Genomic DNA, 21,319 nt, shown 5'->3' with positions numbered 1-21,319 from the left:
TCATATATATGTTACTTACAACAGTCAGTTACAACAGTCTTACAACAATTACAACGTTAATGTAATTTCTATATTTAGGTCTCACCTTTTCAATGAGATCATTGATATGAGATTTAACGAAAGAGAAAATTAACAAAATAGATCTTTACCTATAGATTACAGGAAAACCTATTAGAAATTGCAGTCAAGCGTGAGTCGGACTTAATTACTTAGTTTTTGAGCCGACCCGACGGGTTTTTTAAAGACATTCCACACTCACGTTTCACATAAAAAATACATTGTTTATATTGTGTAATATACGGAACCCTTGGAACGCGAGTCCGACTCGCACTTGGCTGGTTTTTTTAACATAGATACACTTTAACGCTTAAGCGATAAGCGCTAAATTAAGTAGGTACAAGTAATCAACTTTCTCTAAGCGAATACTAGCAGTTCATTCATAGCGATAAACTTATGAATCATTGAATTCATCCTGCATCCTGCCTGCCTCTGCCTGCATAAATACGTAATGGCGAAACAAAAGACGTGGTGAATACTGGATTCCAATTTATACCCATAATTGACGTTTAAGTTTAGGGCAAGTGACAATTAAACTGCTATTTCAATGCGGCAAACGCTACCGGTACAAGTACAACGTAAAAATAAGACGAGGGTGGTTTAAATGAGATGTAAATCGAGCTGCAAAATTGCCTGGACACAGTCATTATGAATGGAATTCAATCAGTAGCTTATACTGTACTGTAGGTACATCATGTACCTATGACATGTACGTTTGTACGTGGTATATTCGATACGCATAACATACCTATATATCACTTTTTCCTTATACTTAATTTGGAAATATAGATATATATCACACGATTAGTGGCACTAGCACATGATTTTTATTTCAAATCAAAAATGTTCCAGGACTTTAGGGACCTTTAAAGTCAGGACATGGTACGTCAAAATCTAGGTCGTAACGCAAATCAGGCATTCATACGGGAAGCATATTATGACTCGTAAAGCACATATATACATATATATTAGGTATTTACTCCAAAACTTTTTGTTGCGCTCCCGAAGCATGCACTGCAGGGGTCGCAATGGCCACAAAGCGATTTTAATTTGTACTATTGCATAATTTGGAAAATTTTAAATTATTCGTATTGCATTATGAATGACACCGTAAGTAGATGGGAGATAACGTCCCAAACATTACGCAAGCACTGTTGTTTCGACCTTGTAGTGCAGTTTGCAATCGTTTTGAACTCTTAGTAACACGCTTTTTTATAAATATCAACAATTCAATTTTCGGTTATCTCTGATCAAACTTGCCAAAACAAGACGTGGAATATTGGTTCGTACGCAATGGAATAATCGACTATCACGATGACTCGTGTTGTGTTGTGCGGCGGTGAACTTCCTGAGTGTGCCATTCGTGTTTTGTTCTGTTTAAAGTGCATCTTAATACCTCGGTATTCGTGAGAAATAAGTTCCAGACAAATCAGACAATGCTCGTTTACTTCGCGCAAATAGAACGCACACACGCCGATATTTATTATTATAATAAATCACTTTACAGATAATTTTAGTATTATCTTTATGTTTGTATTTTTATTTTTACTTATTTTTTGTTATTCCATCAACACAATAACTTTACTAACAGACAGCATTCAAATATGTATGTACGGTATGTACCTAATGGATTTAAGTGGTGGTTAGTTTTTGAATGTTCTTATTTTTCCCGGTCCGACCCAATGCTACTTAGAAGAACGTTATTTGCGGAGAGAAGTATACAACAACGAAAGTAGTTAATATTATTGATATCACCAATTGTTTTCACTTACCATTTTGTCAGAGAAAGTCATTGTTTCGAACAGCATCTAATGAAGCAAGACACAATCGGTCCAAATAAGAACACGCAGGTTATAGAAATTAATCTCAAGGAAATGATCACCCGAGCCACAGTTTGTTTCCTTACCTTTCACTGTCTGGTGCCGTGAGCACCATTTAGATGTTAGCACCTGTTTTATCATGTGCTTGGTAACGCTAACGAATGGGAGGTTTAAATATAAAACTAAATAATAGTGAAATTAATCCTTATATTTATTTAGTGCTTGACATCTTACTTAGTTCAGAATGCTGTCATTGTCACTAGGTGTTTTTACGTGTTTATCAAGAAATCATCTTAAAAAGTAAAGTTACTACTTACTACCTAAGTGTAGTCTAACTGCACTAATTAGGAACAAATTTTTGGACGCTAGTCAATATTAATAATCACTTATTCGATTTATGTTATATCGAGAAAAAAAATATACCTACTTACTGTTTACTTAAACGCATTTTTTACGGCAAAAATCACGAAAATGTTATATTTCATGATATCTTCCGTGACTTACCTAGACTGCCTAGACTAGAAATACTAGAATACATTCACAATCTATGTATGATATGAGAGTCTTTAAGAGCATATGCTATTGCTTCATACCAGACAACGCACCCAGACACTTTTTTTTCATAAAAAAACGATTATAAATTACAAAAGCCACAAAAACCGTTACGAGAACTCTTCACACACTTGTATAAAGGCATGTTAATTTCGCAGGAGTCCAGGAAGCGCTGGCATCATGAGTAGTTTGGAGCCTCGTAATGAGCCCTAATGCGGCCCCGCAAGTCTAATTTAAGCCCCATTATGTAGGAAATTGTTTTTAAAAGGCCACCAATTTCGGTAAGTGTGTAACACAACATTCAATTAGTGTCCGATCCAGTTATCCGATTACGTGTTTGAGCGTCGCGCTAACACCGGTGGTCAATTTAATTTTATTGCCGGTGCAGATGGGTCATTACTATGTGTATAAACACGAATTCGGTTTGTATTAATTTGTTACTTTTTATAATACCGTTGACAAATTTTGAATGGGTACCTACTGTAAGTTTATTTTGCTTGCACACTTGTCCATGATAATACAGTTCAAGTTCAAAAATTCATATTACAATACAAACTTCACTGCATATCAAAACCGATTTCAACTACCTATTAATTGGCTATTAAAATGTTATCATTTACTCTCGTTGTTATTGCATTTCCTTTAATCGATTTATTGGTCTCGAGTGGTTTCCGATCTGACAACAAACAGAAGGGAAGTGCCTTGAATCAAAAGTGCATTAATATGTACGAGCTATAAAAAAAATACAATATCGATCATATGAATCATATCGATATGATAATTTGGTGAGGGCTTGAATCGCTTATCTATATTGGATTGATTGAATCTCGGGCGTTAAGGTCATTTCTTTTGATATTTAAATGTTGTTGGGATGTTGCGCGTCATCTAGGCCGTTCCGTGCCATAATGAGGTGTGGAATGACAAACTACCCTCTTTTATCAACGCCCACCGTCCGTTGCTATAATGAAGCCAGAATCCGCAGGCGCACGTATCGTACGTACCTTTACTCGACGAATCTCTATCTCCATTTAGGACACAACATGTAGAGTTATTATGATTATTGATTGTATGATTATGTTTTTGGGTCATTAGCATAGCATATAACTATAGCATAGCATATAATCATCATCCATATTCTATATAGACAATTTTAATTACCCAGACATTAGATGAGTCTATTACTATATAAACTTACTCATATACATATACAAATAAACATACATATTTTATATACCTAGATATTAAATTTTGAGCGTTCTAAATTAAAAAATGCTCCCAAACGTGTTACTACCGTCACAAATTGGTATTCTTGCGTCCGCGCCTCCATTTTATCGGTAATATCGGTCATAATCGGCGGTCGATATCGGCGAGGACGGCGAGCCAAATTGGCATTTGCATCCACAAAATTTAATGAAATTATCAAGAAAATTGTTTCCGTCTGGGCTGGCCTTAAGCCATTACCATTCACCACAGAATAAATATAGTCGGTCAAACCAAATTGGCAGTAAAAACGAACAAAAAACTATACTTATCCTTTTCTTTCGGGTGCTAGTACTAGTGTAAGATAAAGATAGTATGATTCTCTCTGTCTATGTTTAAAATAAGACAGTCCTTTGACAAACTATAATAGCACTACCGTACAGAAAGTACACTTCTTACAAAACCGAAGTTTGACAGCGACACGAACAAGGGCCTCATACTCACGAGCGCATTTTCAACGCGCGTTAAAAAAGCGTTTGCATGACACAAATGGAAACATGTGTATTTCATGAAGTTATACCCTAAATTAAATAAAAATAAGAAATAAAATAAAGAGAACAATAATAATAAAATTATTTATTAAATCTACATCCGTGGTGTATTTAGGCCCCATATGCACGAGAGCTTAAAAAGCGTTGCGTGTGTGACGAAGCCATAAGTAAGAGCGAGAAAGAGATATCGCTTTCTCGCTCTTACTTATGGGTGCGTCGAACATGCAACGCTTTTTAAGCTCTCGTGCGAATGGGCCCTAATTCACACGATGGCGGTAGCGCTTTTTATCAAGCGTTGTTGGATTTTCAACTTTAAGCCTGTCTTTAAAATAGAATTTAGCGTGCGGGCAGATTCAAGCGCTTTTTTAATGCGCGTTGAAAAAGCGCTCGTGAGTATGATGCCTGAGTGTGTAGCCATGTTATGTGCCGCAAACCGTGCGTAGAAGCTTGCGTAATTTTAATTTATAGTTGGTCAAGCAAATCTTGTCAATAGAAAAATGTGCGAAATTCAAATTTTCTATGGGACGATATCCTTTCGCGCCTACATCTTTTAAATTTGCCGCCTTTTTCTACTTACAAGATTTGCGTGACCAACTATATGTCAAAACATAAAAAAAAAAAAAAAAAAAGGTGGGTCGGTAGCTTGAAAAAACGCCTCTTCAGCTGTCAGACAGCCTGTCAACGTCAATATGATGTGTGATATGATATGAGTAGTCTGCAATCTGCTTCTATTATTTTATTTTGATATTGTATATGTATAATAAATATTTATTGTGCACTGTTCAGTAAATCAGTCTTTTTCACTATATACTATATTGCTGATTTATTGCCGAGCTAATAAATTATGACAAACAAACAAACCTATGTTTACAAGTTCTTATAACCTGAAGCATGGGTCAACTCGATATTGCATTTATAGATAAAATAGCTGAAAGCTGTGTGAAACTTTATAATGAACTTCCAAAGACCGGAAAACCTGTTGGCGCTGAGTGGAGCGTACTATCCTGCATAATACAATACGACAACAGAACGGAGGAGTTCGAAGTAGTGTCTCTAGGTACTGGATCGAAATGTATAGGTGCTTCGAATATGTCCGCGACGGGAGATATTCTGAATGATAGTCACGCTGAGGTCTTTGCTAGAAGAGGATTTTTGATATATCTCTACGAGAATATGGAACACGCTTTAGATAGTAAGCAATCAATATTTAATTTTGAGAACGGATTGTTTGAAATAAAAGACAATGTTAAATTTATATTTTATTCGTCTCAGCTACCTTGCGGAGATGCATCAATCTTACCTAAAGCTGGAGAAGAGGAACAGTATGGTGATGTTCTACAAAGTATGAAAAAGCAAGCCTTGGAAGATATTTGTGATGTAGAATATAAAAAAGCTAAGGCAGATATTCATAGAACTGGAGCTAAGTGTTTATCTGACTCGGAGCAGGATTCTAAGCTGCCGGGGGCAAGTTATCACATACTTGGGCAGGTTCGCACTAAACCTGGTAGAGGGGACCGGACGCAATCAGTGTCTTGTAGTGACAAGATGGCTCGATGGATCCATGTTGGCATCCAGGGTGGCCTTTTAGACTTGTTATTATCCAAGGCTATTTTTATCAATTACTTTATTTTTGGTAGCGGAGTACCATATTCTGATGAATCTTTGACAAGAGCTTTGTTGAAACGAAATGCAGAAGACCCATCTTTGGTACAACCAGATATATTACCACAGTTCTACCAAAGTAAGCTGGTGTTCCCTCATATTAGGACTCAGCAAAATGTAAGACCAGCTCCTGGCAGCATAGTTTGGACGAAATCTAAGTAAGTATAAAAAACAATGTTTATTTCGGTATAAATCCAGTAATTTACAAAAATTAAAATGACAAAAAAATCCACAACAAAACAAGGTATTTAACTATATTATTATAAGAATTCAAACTTTTTATTCATTGGTTTATGGCATTTGGATAGAAATGCTGTATTTAACAATAGGTAATGAATATGTATTGTAATGTCGCGGGAATTCGGTGGATGCGAGCGGCACAGGATCGATCAGTCGGAGTGGCGAGCCTTGGGGGAGGCCTATGTCCAGCAGTGGATGTCTATCAGCTGACATGATGATGATGATGTATTGTAATTATATGTCATAGAATAATAGTTGTAGGTGTTCATCTCAGTGTTACTTTTTACAAGCTTTTATTTTTCTTGCAATTTCAGTAGGAATAGAAGTATATCCATAAAAAATGGGAGTCTATTTTTCAACCTCATCGGCTACTTGTCATGCAGAAAATATACTTTAAGATTTGTTGGTTACAATACCATACACAATACTATATATAGAAAGAGGATGTAATTTTAAATTTGGATTTATTGGAATAACCTTAAATTTCACAGTTAGACAAGAGTCTGATAACATTTGTAATTAATTTATTGTAACTTTATATGCAAATGTTATTTTTGATAGAATTTTACTTTTTAGGGTTCCATACCCAAAAGGTAAGACCGGGACCCTATTACTAAAACTTCGCTGTCCGTCCGTCTGTCACTAGGCTTTATCTCATGAACTGTGATAGCTAGACAGTTGAAATTTTCACAGATGATGTATTTCTGTTGCCTCTATAACAACAAATACTAAAAACAGAATAAAATAAATATTTAAGTGGGGCAACAATAAAACAAACGTAATTTCGGAACCCTTCATGCGCGGGTCCGATTCGCACTTGGCCAGTTTTCTTGATTAATGAGTTTTTTACAGGGGAGTGGAGGTAGCGGTACAGGGGCGAAAACTAGGTGTTACAAAGAAAAAAGCCAAATCATTGAGCAGTTCTTTGTTTATCAGTAAATATAATATCTACAAGAGATTCCAAAGTGTTCTGAATAGAAGTGAAAATGTGATGAAATCTATTGGTTTAGAAAATTTGCAACATGTCCCATATATTGAAATGAAGAGGAAGTCAAAGAGGTATTTAGACCAATGGGAGTTAGTAAAGGATATATTTTTTAAATCGTGGACTAAGAAACCGGATATGTGGAATTTCTGTATACATCAAACTTAATTAAAAATATGTGTTCCAAAACCCTTTTATTTTTATTTGCCTTCCTTATATTTAATGTTATAATTATATTGTACATATTTTAAAAGCTAAGATTACCCACAGCAGCAAAAGCTGCGCACGACAGAGAGACAGAGACACAAAAACCGTAGCGTAGCGTAGTCATCACTCTCTAATGTCTCTATGACTCTTCCATATTAGTGTGACGCTGACTGACAGTTGGGTTTCGTTTGCTACGGAGCGTAAACTATTGGCATGTTGGCTACGCACCCTGGGCTGGCTTGTAGTTCTTGTGCCACGCGTCACGCCTGAATTTACCGCCATCTCGAAAACAAGCTTTATTGTAGATTGTATGTAGGTATGTATGTATGTAGACATATAGACAATAAATTAGCCTAACGCCAGTATCCTACGCGCTAACGTTTAACAACCAGTCACACCAAAACATAGTTACTTACTCTCTACTTTACTTCAGCTGTCAAACTTGTTACAATATTTTGCACTTCTTAGTATTTCTTTATATCATGAGGGCGCATAGGATTTAGGATAGTAATTCACTAAATATCAAATCATAGTAAACTGACGCTGCGTCTCATTTAAAAAGTCAAAGGTCCCGATTAAAACAGAATGAGGCCGTTAGGCCATGGTCGTTCTTAATCCCCTTTTTACGACCCGATAATAGTTGCCAAACGAACCATAATAACTGTCACTCCCCGACCCGACCTGTTGACTAGACAAGTAGCTAAGCGTTACGAGATCGTCCATTAAGGATTATGACAGCTAACAGCCTTTACAGCGCTACCAACTTATCTGCCCCAGTAAAAGGCGATGTCGTCGCACGGCAGATCGGGGCTAGTAAGTATGTCGCGAACTGAGTTATTAGCAAAACATAACCGATAACCACGTCTGCAGCGTAAGTTTGGCTATAAATTACCTAAGTACTATATTGTACCTATTGGCCATAGTGCACACACGCACTCGTCTGCGCCTACAATCCCCTGTACTACGCTCGCCAACTCCTTACTCACGGCACTACCTGAGAGTGATTTGTTTGCGACAGGGATAGGGAGGCTGATATCTGAGTGGAAGGGAGTGCTTGAAAGGATGCAAGACAGATATTTGTAAATGTAAGTTAGGTTTTAATTAGTAAATAAGTAGTTTTAAGTTATGAATCTATGCAACGCTTTGGCTTAAGCTGTAATGTTATATTGTACCTACCTAATTTTTAGGAAAAAAATAATTTTTGAAATTCCTAAAAAATAATTAATTTAGGTAGGTACATACTTTAAAAGCAGCGATATCTACCTATTCTTATCCATTAGGCTAAGACATCAGGAATCGAGTAGGTGTTGAAAACCAACTGTATCTAAGGGCCTGAACCTGCCACACGCAGCGTATATACGGTGCGTAAACGTGATTGTGATATTATTGATATTACACTTGTGCCTACTATGGCTACTATGTCGCATTTGTGAATTACGTAGCTGTAGTTCTACTTTGCGCCACTATTGCAGTATCATGTGCCAGATGGGTACTAATTACCATCTACTTTGCATTCTCGTGATGAAATCCTACCGTTTAACCCAAGCTACCTATTGTCGTGGGTTTAGAAATATGCTGACATTTATACGATTCCGATGAATTAATAATGTTGTCTCGCTGAAACGATTAGTATTGTTGGATATGATCTTACAGTGCGGGGAAAGAGATTCTCATTTGCGATAAGCTGTTGGGTAAGATTCTGAGGTAAAATTACGGCTATTATTCAATTATGGAGCTTATGCAGGTACTTACTTGCGTTGTACTTACACTTACAATACAGAGTAGGAATAGTCAAAACAGACCTTTGTTCTCAAAGCATATTAAGGTAAAAAAAAAACTCGTGCAAGAAATTAATCTAATTCTAATAAAAACCTACAAATCATTCAAGCCGTTACGTTGAGTGGTATTTTTTTTAAATAAATAGAACCAGCCAGGTAAGTATTAAAAAAACCGGACAAGTGCGAGTCGGACTCGCCCACCGAGGGTTCCGTACTTTTTAGTATTTGTTGTTATAGTTAGCGGCAACAGAAAAATACATCATGTGTGAAAATTTCAACTATCTAGCTATCACGGTTCATGAAATACAGCCTGGTGACAGACAGACGTCACAGACGGACAGTGGAGTTGTAGTAATAGGGTCCCATTTTTACCCTTCGGGTGTGGAACCCTAAAAACCGGCCGAGTGCGAGTCGAACTCGCGCACGAAGGGTTCCGTACCATTACGCAAAAAACGGCAAAAAATCACGTTTGTTGTATGGGAGCCCCACTTAAATATTTATTTTATTCTGTTTTTAGTATTTGTTGTTATAGCGGCAACAGAAATACATCATCTGTGAAAATTTCAACTGTCTAGCTATCACAGTTCGTGAGATACACCCTGGTGACAGACGGACGGACAGACAGACAGACATACAGACAGCGGAGTCTTAGTAATAGGGTCCCGTTTTTACCCTTTGGGTACGGAACCCTAAAAATGCAGTTTTAGGCGGCCAGTTTAGTCCTGAAAAGAACATTTTTAATACAGTTGCTCAAATAGTACTACTTTTCGTGGCTGTTTAGCGTGCGGAAAGTTGGTTTTCGCGAACTAGTGCTTTTTACTTTTCCATTTTTTTTAAATTTTGACTTGTTCCAATTCATGACTACTTTTTTTGTGATATAATTACTATTTATTTGTGATATAATTAAAAGATGTAAGATGTGTAGAAATAAGTAACAAAAAATTGTGACCTGTAATACCTTATTACCAATAAATTATGTCTATGTCTATGTCTATGTCTTATTGATGACTGTTAATATTAGTTTCCTTTAAACGTCGTAATCAACATAAAAACCTACTGTTAATGTAAGAATACGAAAAATATGCATATTTCATATTTTATTACTTACCTCTTCATCATTATAAGTATTATAACACGTTTATTTTTTAATGTTGAAAAACCGTTCTTAATAAGTTGTCTGAATGGAACGGAACGCCTGTTAAAGAAGAGGCGTATATTCTTACTGCAAGAATGTTTTAAGTTTCCAAAGGCAACATTCGATATTGTTTTTATAAATATACGATACACAAATAATCGTAAATAACGATATTTAGGTAATAATAGTACAATGTTTTAATATTTACAATTGTTTCTGTCTTATAGAACATGCATTTGAAAAAAAAAACTCATTGAAGTGGGTTCAATAATAATAACAAAATCTATTCTAGTCGAATAAAAGCTATAAAAACACCTCTTCATAATGTCAATGTCAATGATGTCAGTGTCACAGAATTAATAATATAAAAGTTTCTAATTCCATTCCTTACTTGTTGCTTTTCTTATTTTTTCGCAACTGTATTAAAAAACGTCGTTCGATACACGTGCGGATATGTCATTCTTCACTCGTCCCGAGTCTTGCCACTCGCCTACGGCTCGTTGCAAGATATCTCGGTACTCGTGAAGTAATGACATACTTTCCGCACTAGCATCGAAATGTACTATTTCAGCCTGCCGAGGCTGAAAACTTCCTTAGTCAATTTTGCCTAGAGTGCCTACTGCCTGCCTGCTCGAGTGCCTGCAGCGAGGAGCGGATTGAGGAGTAGGTATTACAGTATCAGTATTTCTATCTGATTACTGTGAATCCTGTGAATCTGTATGGGATCGGGGCCCTCCCCCCGCATCCACGCTAAAGAGGAATACTGCATTGCTGCACCGATACCGCGCGTATTGCCATGCAAGCTCCAAAGGAGCAAGCAACATTAGTAGTTACAAAGAGGATATAATAGGATAGAGCGGTACTGTCATAGTACATTTTGTAACCACAGTAAATTCACTGCCATCTAATCGACACACTTTAAAACTAAGAATGAAGATTTATAAAAATACGATAAAATGTATTAAAATATGGATAAATGATTTTATGATTTTGACCCATGTTCTTTCACTGATATGCGTTAAAAATGTTAAATAACAAACGAAACCATCAACACCCTATAGAGGGTCTCGTATAGACGAGAGTAGGCCAAAAAGTAGTGGCGCCATCTGATCGAGAATCAAATTTTCGTGATTTTCGAGGCATGTTTTTTCCTTAGACTGTATCCATCTATTACGGAGTTATATCTATCTTTGGTAGTTGGTAGGTATGGGGGGCGTCGACCGCGCGAAGTTTGTGGCCTTACATGTAAAATTTAAAGAAATAAATGATTAGGTATTGGCTAATTAACTTTTTATCTTAATACGTATTTACGAGTATTTTACCAATAACAATCCCCACATTAATAATTGAATCAAATTAAACGACATCGACACTTCAATTTCAGATTACGGCATCAACTCTACTTGTAAATATAGGTATAGCTATTGTTTGAGTAGTACTGAGTACCTAGTACCTAGTGGAAATAGAATCTTAATCAAGTAAATAAAAACCGTCCTGTTAGAATTATAATCGATCTGCTTATTCCAGATTATTGAAATTATGTAATACATACTACGGTTCAGTCTGTCCTACCTAGTCTGGCTAGTCTCTTGTCGCCTTAGGATATAAGTATCCTCAGTGTCCTCATTCATTTAGCGCTTATTATGCTAGCCTTCGCAGCATTTTTCATTATCTTCTAATATGTGATGTAATAACAGTGTTTTGTAATACGTACCTGCTCGATTGAATATAGAAATGAATTGTTCGTCATTAATATCTCCTCATTAGGTATATTGTTAGCAAATACGATACGAAAGAGGTTTGAAGTTTTGAGACCTTGCGCAGTTTCACGCTGTTATAAATGCATTGTGTTGATTGTGTGGTTAGAAAATTGAAGACACAACAATGCGGCAAACCTCAGTTAGTCTCTCCTACATTCTTACTAAGTACAACAGACTCCTATATATTTATGTGATACGTTTCCTGGAGCGTTAAAAATCCATTTTGCTTAGATAGTCTAAAACTCATTAGATAGTCCAACAATAATTTACTAGTTTTGTAGTTTTAGTCTAACTACCCAATTACCTAACCGACGTCTTTTAGCCTTGCCAAAATGAATAAGCTAATAGCTTTATAAAATAGATCCAGGGGGCGCTTATCCAATAACCTACCTTACCTACTGAGCGCAGACGGCACATTCGATTCGGATATAAAAGAGTAAAGCTACGTTTACATGCTTGCCGAGACTTGGCAAGCCTGAGGGACGCAGTTATGCGTTAGAGGGAGCAAGCGATATTGCTATCTCATTCCGCCGCATAGGTGAGGAAGGTGCATTCATGAGGTGAAGCGAAACACAAAACAATGGTTGGTTTAAAACCAACCATTCGAGTCCAACGAAAGCTCTTCGATCAGGCATATTTTTTACTAATAAAAATATTTTTGTTAGTATATAATAAAGTGAACTCCTTACATTTCATTAAAGTGTCAAAAGGGCATCTACGTATTGGCTTCGGCTCCGCGCACGCCTCCCAAATGTCCATTTATTTACCTTAAAAAGGTAAAATAAAGAAATTTAATCGCGTTAGACCCGTTAATGACATTAATTATGTTTTCCCCTCACTAGCTCGGAAAGTTGTCGTTTATCCTTCAATACAAGCGGGGAAAAACGCGTTTTATCCACTAGTGGGGAAAGTAATTTGACCTTGGATGGAGCGTGTTTAAGTAGCTTGACAGATAACAAAACGTATAACGCTCATGATAATGGTTCGTTCGATATTAATTATCATTAAATAAATGGTTTGAGAATCTAATAAAAAATACCAAATTTAGCTTTATTTAATGATTTTAAGTCATAAACCTTAAAATTCCATAAGAAACGTTTGTTTTTTTATAATGATGTTAAATATAATTCTGAACGCACAAGTTGTCGATGCAATTTCAAAACGCATCGTTGACATTTCATACATCAGAAATGTCAACAATTTTTTTACTTAAAGCCTTTTCTCATCGACTCGCGTAAAAATACACAACTTCCAGAGTTTTCTGTTATAATATCGTAAAGAAATGAGTAATTCCAGTGATGAAGATGATCTAACGCCTGTGGATGTTGCACTTTCCTCGCTATAGTGAGGTGAAAAGTTTTGTGTTACACACGGGCGCAAATGTATTTTACTTCTCGTGTGTTGAAACACTCGCTACGCTCAGGATTCTATTTTAGAACCACTCGCTTCGCTCGTGGTTCACCTATAGATTCCTTTCGCTTGCTGTGTTTCAATTCTACACTCGCGGGTAAAATACAACTTTGCACCCTTGTATAACAAATAACTATTCCTTTAACACTAAGTGTACGAATTACGCGGGAAACCACCAATCACGAGCCATAATTGTCATGATTTAGGTATTTTCCTTTTCCCAATTTTTCTCGATTTTATATCGATTTCGGTTGGTACGTGACAAATATTCCAAAGAGCTTTGCTATTGCGGAATGGTTTGACATGAGTGATTCGCGCACAAAATGTGAGATGTGCTTTTGTCTTTCGTCGCTTAACTCATTCCATTATCGTAGATTGACCGATACACCCACCCACGTTTCGGAGGTCCCACTAAACTCCCGGAAAGAACCACACTCATCCGACACTAGAGGACGCGGAAGGTTAAGTAAAACAAATGGGAACACGTCGCGCCCACACACATACGGATTTATTGGTTATTGATTGCCATTGGATTATTATCACTGACATTGAGAATCTAAGTGCAGTCGGCTTTGTCTCGCATTGTTTATTTACGTCTCGTGTGAGCTTTCTTTGAGGTTTCATTCTCTGATGCTTGAGTTATATCCGCTTATATTTGAATTGGTTACTTTGTACGTTTGTTATTATGTCTCGATTGCCTGAGACATCGTTACAAGAAAAGATTTTTAGAGTAAGCTGAGAGAAAAACTGAAGCGTCGTTGTGACGAGAAGTAATATATTTTTATAAAATCGTGCTCCATATCTGTGTTATTACGTCCGGTAAGTGAACCATATGGTTATGATTGAAATTAACAGGCACTATAAATTTCTGCTCGTAATAAAAGGGCGGCGGAGGGCGTAGAAAGTGCTCGGGCGGCGAGCGGGCATGCGCGGGCAACCTTGTAATTCCCATAGCTTAGCTAGCGCCGGCGATCATTCGTCTCAGCTAGAGCTAAATCAACATAAGTGTTATCTCCAATTACTTACAGTTGTTCTGCATCTTAAGGCTCACTTATACTGGTTCGTATGAAGCTTACGCTCACCTCTACTCGCTATACTATGCGAATAACCCTGCTGCTCACGAGATGTCAGGCTTCAGCGCGATTTCGACGCCTGGCTTCACCTGGTTTGTCATTATTTCGACAAGTATCAAGCCGAAGCGGCCAGCCCGTTCCGTGTTCAGGTTCACCCGCTTTCTACCGGAAGGCAATTAAAAATAATTTGCATTTCTCTTTTTGTCTGCCAATATTTTTTATGTGAATCAATCGCTACTGTTTGACACGAGATCGCACAATTTTATCAATCCCGTAGGTAGGTATATCATGCAGAGATCTCATTAACTTTTGAATGGTTTTCATAATTCATTTCCTGATTTTATTTCTCATAGTCAATATCGTCATTGGCCAAAATCGAGAACGTAAATATTGATTACTACATCAGTTTCACTTTTGATTCAGTAACATGACGCCCAAAACCACCTCCTTAACACTTTAGGTAAGCTTGAGAGATTACCTTCCCACATATCATCCTCCGAGAACGTAAGTCCCCGAATATAAAGATTAATGACATCGTTTATTCAACTTGCGAAAAGGTTAAGTTACAAATAAATTAAATTTCATTGCGTTAATAAACTAGGGCACGAGAAACAGCCGGTAGCTCAAGTATTTTTGTAAGTCAAGAGGGAAACGATATTTTTTCGCTGTCACTACACGTGGCAAATTCAGTAGACCATCATAAGAGGATTTCTGTTTCCCGTTGTGGCTCGGTTATGAAAAAAGCAGCTTATTCGATTATCGGACCGTAATCCGTCCGGTCCGCGTTGCCCCGAACGTACCTACAGGTCTGTAGGTAATTCATTCAATAATATGGTTTCACCTGAAGTCTTTACCTTAGGTGCCGGTCAGGTGCAGGTCCAATTTTACCTCCAGCATTTGATTGTGCAATTTTACCTTTGTTAACCCGTGTGAATGATGACCTCGGTTGTAGGTAAACTTGCCCGATAGCGGCAGTACGTGTTTTTGAAACACAAGCCATTTGAGGTTAGGCGGTTCATAAGTTTGCGCGGGCTGGCGTCATGACAGCACAATGGCGTTTCTGGGGCATAAATCATAACAGGTGCCGTGTGCGCAGCGCGCAGATCCTGGGATTTGCTTCGCAGGTGTTTGATTTGTTTCTAAGCCAGATCAGGACCAGCGCTGTGGCAATCTTTTATGTTTACTGCCTCCCTTTGTTTAAAAGGTAACGGTTTTGCTATCGCGTTGGTTTAATAAATCTCTGTCCTAACCCTCGGAAACTGTACTGTACTGTTTTCATGGGAGGGAAAATATCTAAGCTCTTATATTGTAGGTTGATTCTACGTAAATTAAGCAATAGTGCCGACCGCGAGTTGCAGAATCGTTTGACTTAGGAAGCCTGTTTAATGTCTTCTGATGTGTAAATTACGGGATAACATAAAGCAAATGGACAGGGAGCTTAAATCTAAACCGATGTCGTACATGCAGGTTTACGCAACACACCATTGGAAATCCACTGTCTAAACTTTAACACCGCGTGGTCAATGTTGTTAGATTTGCAATCGGTGGATACTAGGCGGATACTACCAACTTGCAACTTAGTAAACTTAGTCTCCATTCTCCAATAATGGTTCGTATAGTTATTACAAAAAACACGTCAAACAATTATTTTCTTCGTTATAAACCTACAGCAGCATTATAAACATTATAAATACTTGCTTAGTTGCTCTTTCGTATGACGAGTCTTCTTTTGTGCAATAAATAAATAATAAGTAATGGGTAAATAAAGTTTGTGGAGTGCATTGCAGCTAAGCGAATGATAAAAACGGTAGGTATAAGTAGGTACCTACGTGTACTATGGAAAAATTCCCAATTGTACGCCTGATGGGCATCCAAAGTTATAACATTGGATTAGTCATTTCGCCGTCTTTATGGATTTTGCTGTCAATCTTAGGTACCTACTATATTTACTATAAGGCGTCGTCCATATTATATATTACATCACACAAAATTCCGATTTGTTTGGACCCCCCTCCCCCCTTGTGGATGTCACGTATTGGGTACTTACTTATCCTTTAGTAGGTAACCTACTTATTTGCCAAACGATCGTTGATAAATGACCTAGGGACCTCATCTAAAACGTTCCGTTTACTATAACCGATGGGAGTCCCAGTAAACTTCCACGAATCCAAGCGGTCTACGGTTATAGTAATGTTATTTTATAATGCGTTAAAGCCGTACTTCCCTTTCAGCCATAAAGCTATGAAGACTATTGTGTAACACAACAGTTAGGTCGTAAATTGGATGCTCCTCGTGAATTCCGCTATCGGAAGGCGGGGGGAGTGTCCACTCACGACTTATTGTTTATCCACAACAAATTGCCACGGTCAGATTCCGAGGAAAGCTGACACTTGACTAAAACTATCAGTGATATAAAAACGTTAGTCACATATGAAATACGAGGAGAGAAACACCACGACCGACCTTATTCTTGGTATTATCTACTTATCTTAATATTATCAGAATTATTGCAGATTTTGTAGTTATGTCATGTAATCAGGTATTAGTAAAACATTAACTTTTATCAATTTTATTTGTTAATGTGAATTTAATTTATACTGTGAAAATAATAATGATTTGTTGAAATTTCGTTTGGATTAAATTGTACTGTAATATTTGTTACAATAAAAAATAGTTAATAATGTGACATGTGACATACATAATGATGATAATTTAGTATAATTTCATAATGACATAATAATATAATATAAGTATGTACCTATTTAATGATATAATTCGTAATGGAACATTTGATAGAATTGTATAATAACAGAAAGATGAATATGTAGAATTATATTAGTGTATAATCACATGAAATAATTACTAACAACACTATTAGCACGTAAGGTTTATCTGTAAGTGCTGATATGTATAATAATAAACAAATAAACAAATAATAAATGTCTTGTATCTTGTTTTATAAACTGAGTTTCTCGATTTGCTGTGAAATATACCTACTCTGGTAACATTAACTAGTCAAATCAAACCTACAATAAAAATTGAATTCGGTATAAGGGTGTCAATGACACCAGTTTATATATATTATATATATTATAAAACGAGTAATGAAATAATAAGTTTCATGAAACTTAGTTCACAGAAAAATAGCAGCAAAAAACTCGTTCCAAGTATAGGACTTAAATGGATATAGACGTGCAATAAAAAATATGAGGTTTCCAATTGACCAGACTCCATGTAGAGTGCGCTACAGTTATGCCATTGTGAGGTCCGTTGGGGACTATACCTTGATCATTTCCCTGTAAAATTGGTCAATATCGATGGTAAACACTGTGTTCCACGGCTATCATATTTTCCAAATTTAAAAGAGCTTATATGTACTAAATTTGAGGGCGTTTACAGCGTTGTACATTGGCGCAGAAGGGTTAAAAAAACCGTTCGCCGCTCAACCCGACGGTTTTGGGTCAAAGATATTTATTTACCTAACAGATATATTGAAAGATAGCCCTTTTCGTAACTCTTGGAGGCTCAAATAAAATAACCGACCGATAATACCGCCTTACGTCCCGTTGGTATGTCCTTCGGCCTTTTTGGAAAATTTATTAAGCGTTAACATTTCATCATTGAAATATACGCGTGTGCGTTTTTAGGGTTCAGTACCCAGACGGACGGACAGCGGAGTCTTAGTAATAGGGTCCCGTTTTAACCTTTTGGTACGTAACACCAAAAACAGAATAAAATAAATATTTAAGTGGGGCTCCCAAGTCCCATACAACAAACGTGATTTATTTGCCGTTTTTTGCGTAATGATACGGAACCCTTCATGCGCGAGTCCGACTCGCACTTGGCCGGTTTTTACGTCGTCCAAAGGCATTATCTTAAATGTTAGCGTAGTTATTTCAGTACTTATTATGAATGCCGTCTGTTTGGTAAGATGAGAACTCACTGAAATCCTTTATTGAATGCTTGACTTTATTGACGATAGGTATTATTGAATTACGATTTTTCGTTCCACGTTTCGTTTACGAATTGTCATGCTATAAATTAGCGAAACAATATCCGCAGACCGCGTGTCCCCGCTATAAATATGCCGGTTTTAAACTTTCTCATCATTTAGTTAGTTACCGAAACTAGGTCATAATAATAACCTCGGTTCATCTGGATGATAATTTTGAGAAAATATATTTTAATTTGTAATGTAATAAATGTCAAGAAATGCGAAAAATGAGATTTAAAAAAAATTGCCAGTGTGCTTCTGTCGCGCTGCTGCTGAGCTTGTTGTGGTTTTTGCACACAAGTTTGTGGATTGCTTGATATTAGATATTCGCTCTTGTATGTTTTGAGTCTCTTCGTTTGGTTAATTAACCTACGTACATATCTTACGTAATGCATTTGCCCCTGTGTCACTGTATCTTGACACTGTGACGAATTTACTGAAATAGGACTTCACAAAAAGAACACTATACCGTATCAAAAGATTTGATAACTCTTTAGAAAGAAACATTAACGTTGGTAGGGTACATTGGGGTAATTGCGAAATTGGGTATATTCCGAAAGTTTATAAAAACTACCTAACGCAGCGATATTTTCTTACTGGCAACATTAGTTTAGACGCCATTGTTACGCTTTGACGCTGCAGTCGCCGTTCGTCGCTGCTAGCGTAAATGTGTGAGCAACGTGCAGCAACGTGCCGTCTCGACAGACAAGTGATTTTCGCGCCTTTTTGGGTGATTCGCAATAACCCCAACACTCTTTTCTCGGAACCCAGGGAACTTATTAAAATAATTGTTTTTTAGTATTATAGGTTATTGTATTTTACCACTGATTGAGGGGAACACGAAGTCCACGTGTTGTTTTTTATTTTGTTTTGGAAATACCCCTCTGGGTTTATTACGATACACGTATGCATTCGCAATAATCACACCTTACATTTTCATAGAAATGGCCAGTGGTTCTCAAACTAGGTACTAGTTAGGATAAAGAAATATTTAAATATGTGAGGTTCATATTTTCTTGCAATATTCTATCGAAAGTATTGTTTGGCAATTTACAGGGGTAATCAATCCGAAATGACCGTATAAGCGAAACTATTAACAAAGTTTACAATATTATAAGTAAGGGACAATTACAAATGAAAAATAAATATAAATCATCAGTCTATGAGTAGTAAGATCTACTTTTCAATTATTTCGGAATTACCCGGACATATTTCGTATTTCCCCCAAATGTCCAAAAAAGTGAGACATGACAATAAATATGCATAAAAAAGAAACAACAGTGTATTTTTGTATGTAATGTCCACAAATCATAAGTCTGACTCATCAATGTTCAAGAGATACGAAAATATAGGCAGTACAATTTAAAAATAAAATGATTTCTAACTGAAATGCTGTTGTTTACTCAACTCGTCAAAATTTCTATCGTAATTACCCCAATGCACCCTATTGCTATAAGAGCGTAATAGGGTCTATTCTCGTACAAGTTTGCGCTAACGCGAATCCAAGTATGTACCTATATGTGCCATTTTCTAGCAAAAGGGTACTTATTGTAGCTTGTCAGTAAGGCGCTATTTCCATATAGCTTCAATTAGAAATCAACCTTATCAACAAGCGACAATGTGGTACCTTTTGGTTGAAAACGTCACATATGTCCGGAGTAGGTCCGCTGATAATCTGATTAGGTAGGTACGTAAATTAGAATTACATTTGAATTCGATTGATAGAAGCAGAATGTAGGCCTTGGCGATCGTGATGGAGATCTCTGGCTAGCAGCTCGTGCACCGACCGTGCGCTTTGTCTGCTGCTTGATATTTATTTACCTCCATTTATTACAGACTCATGCTTTCTCTGTTGTCCGAACATTGCCGCTCGACTGCCCTCGTATACAACCGACGATTGGACATAAATGGAGCATTTACCCTGTTAATGGATTTCTTGTAGACATTCCGCACTCGGTACCGTATCAACATGCCGGGAAAATTGAATTACAAATATCATAAACCAGACGGTTAAGTTATCACTTATAAGTTACGTTTTTAAAATGAAACAATTATGAAGGGTGTAATTACGTTTAAAATACCTATCAGGTAGTAATGACGGCCGTCGATGAAACCCCTTATTTCTCTGTAATAGCCACGTAGTCCAGTAGCGGGGAATTTAATCTTGACATTATAAATACCGGGGCGATTACGTCGTTTTTGTGTACAAACCGGCTGGGATGCGCAAAATTGAAAAGGAATTTTGTTATCTTAGACATGTGAGCCGATGTTTTAATGATGACACACTTTTGGGGCTTTTGTCAGACGCGTGCAGTAACCGATGTTGCTGAATAAATTTATTTTAGTATTGACAGTTGTGCAATGTTCAGAGAAAATCTTATAGCATTGTGGACAGTAGACGTCGAAGCTCAAATATTTCTTTACTATGATTCAAAAAATGTGTTGTCTTCTATAATATCATAGATGATCGGTCCGGTCACTAGGCATTTCATGAATCGGTGGTAGTTTATAATAATAATATAACCTGCTACGCGGGCTTACCTAACCTAACCTGCTAACCTAAAGTAAGTGTTACTTTTTTCGTAAAGTCTACAATGATACGAATCCTCAGTAGGACGTGTGTTCGAGTGTGTCTGTTCACTACATAAATTTAGTAATGGTTAGGTTTTACGCCATACTACCTATCCTCGCCGGGCCTTTTGCAGGCGTTAACTCTAGCAGGAGAGATGAAAAATATTTTGATTAAGTAAGGAGATCCATTTGTTAATGAGTTCCACCTTTAAGCAATCGAGTGTAGGCATTTCGTTGCCGGCAAATGTCTTTATCTTCAGATACCTGGAGACATGACATTAAAAACAGAAATATACTTATGATTCTGTTGCCTTGTTTTATGTA

The 21,319-nt window shown here is 36.9% G+C and overlaps 1 protein-coding gene across 1 annotated transcript; it reads left to right on the top strand.

Moving 5' to 3' along the window:
• The first annotated feature begins 4,899 nt into the window (after positions 1 to 4,899).
• Positions 4,900 to 7,260, top strand: LOC134743613 (tRNA-specific adenosine deaminase 1). The gene is made up of 2 exons (XM_063677177.1): positions 4,900 to 6,000; positions 6,935 to 7,260. Exons 1-2 carry the CDS (start codon positions 5,072 to 5,074, stop codon positions 7,233 to 7,235), a joined length of 1,230 nt encoding a protein of 409 aa, XP_063533247.1. The 5' UTR covers positions 4,900 to 5,071; the 3' UTR covers positions 7,236 to 7,260.
• The last annotated feature ends 14,059 nt before the right edge of the window (positions 7,261 to 21,319 follow it).

Source organism: Cydia strobilella, chromosome 8, assembly GCF_947568885.1.
Source record: "Cydia strobilella chromosome 8, ilCydStro3.1, whole genome shotgun sequence".
NCBI classification, from domain to species: Eukaryota; Metazoa; Arthropoda; class Insecta; order Lepidoptera; family Tortricidae; genus Cydia; species Cydia strobilella.
This window is presented reverse-complemented; position numbering and strand designations above follow the sequence as displayed.

Bases quoted from the DNA above. Each gene is read 5' to 3' on its own strand.
- LOC134743613 (XM_063677177.1), top strand. From the start codon at position 5,072: ATGGGTCAACTCGATATTGCATTTATAGATAAAATAGCTGAAAGCTGT. The intron at 6,001-6,934 runs GTAAGTATAAAA...AGTTTTTTACAG, and splicing joins ATAGTTTGGACGAAATCTAA to GGGAGTGGAGGTAGCGGTAC.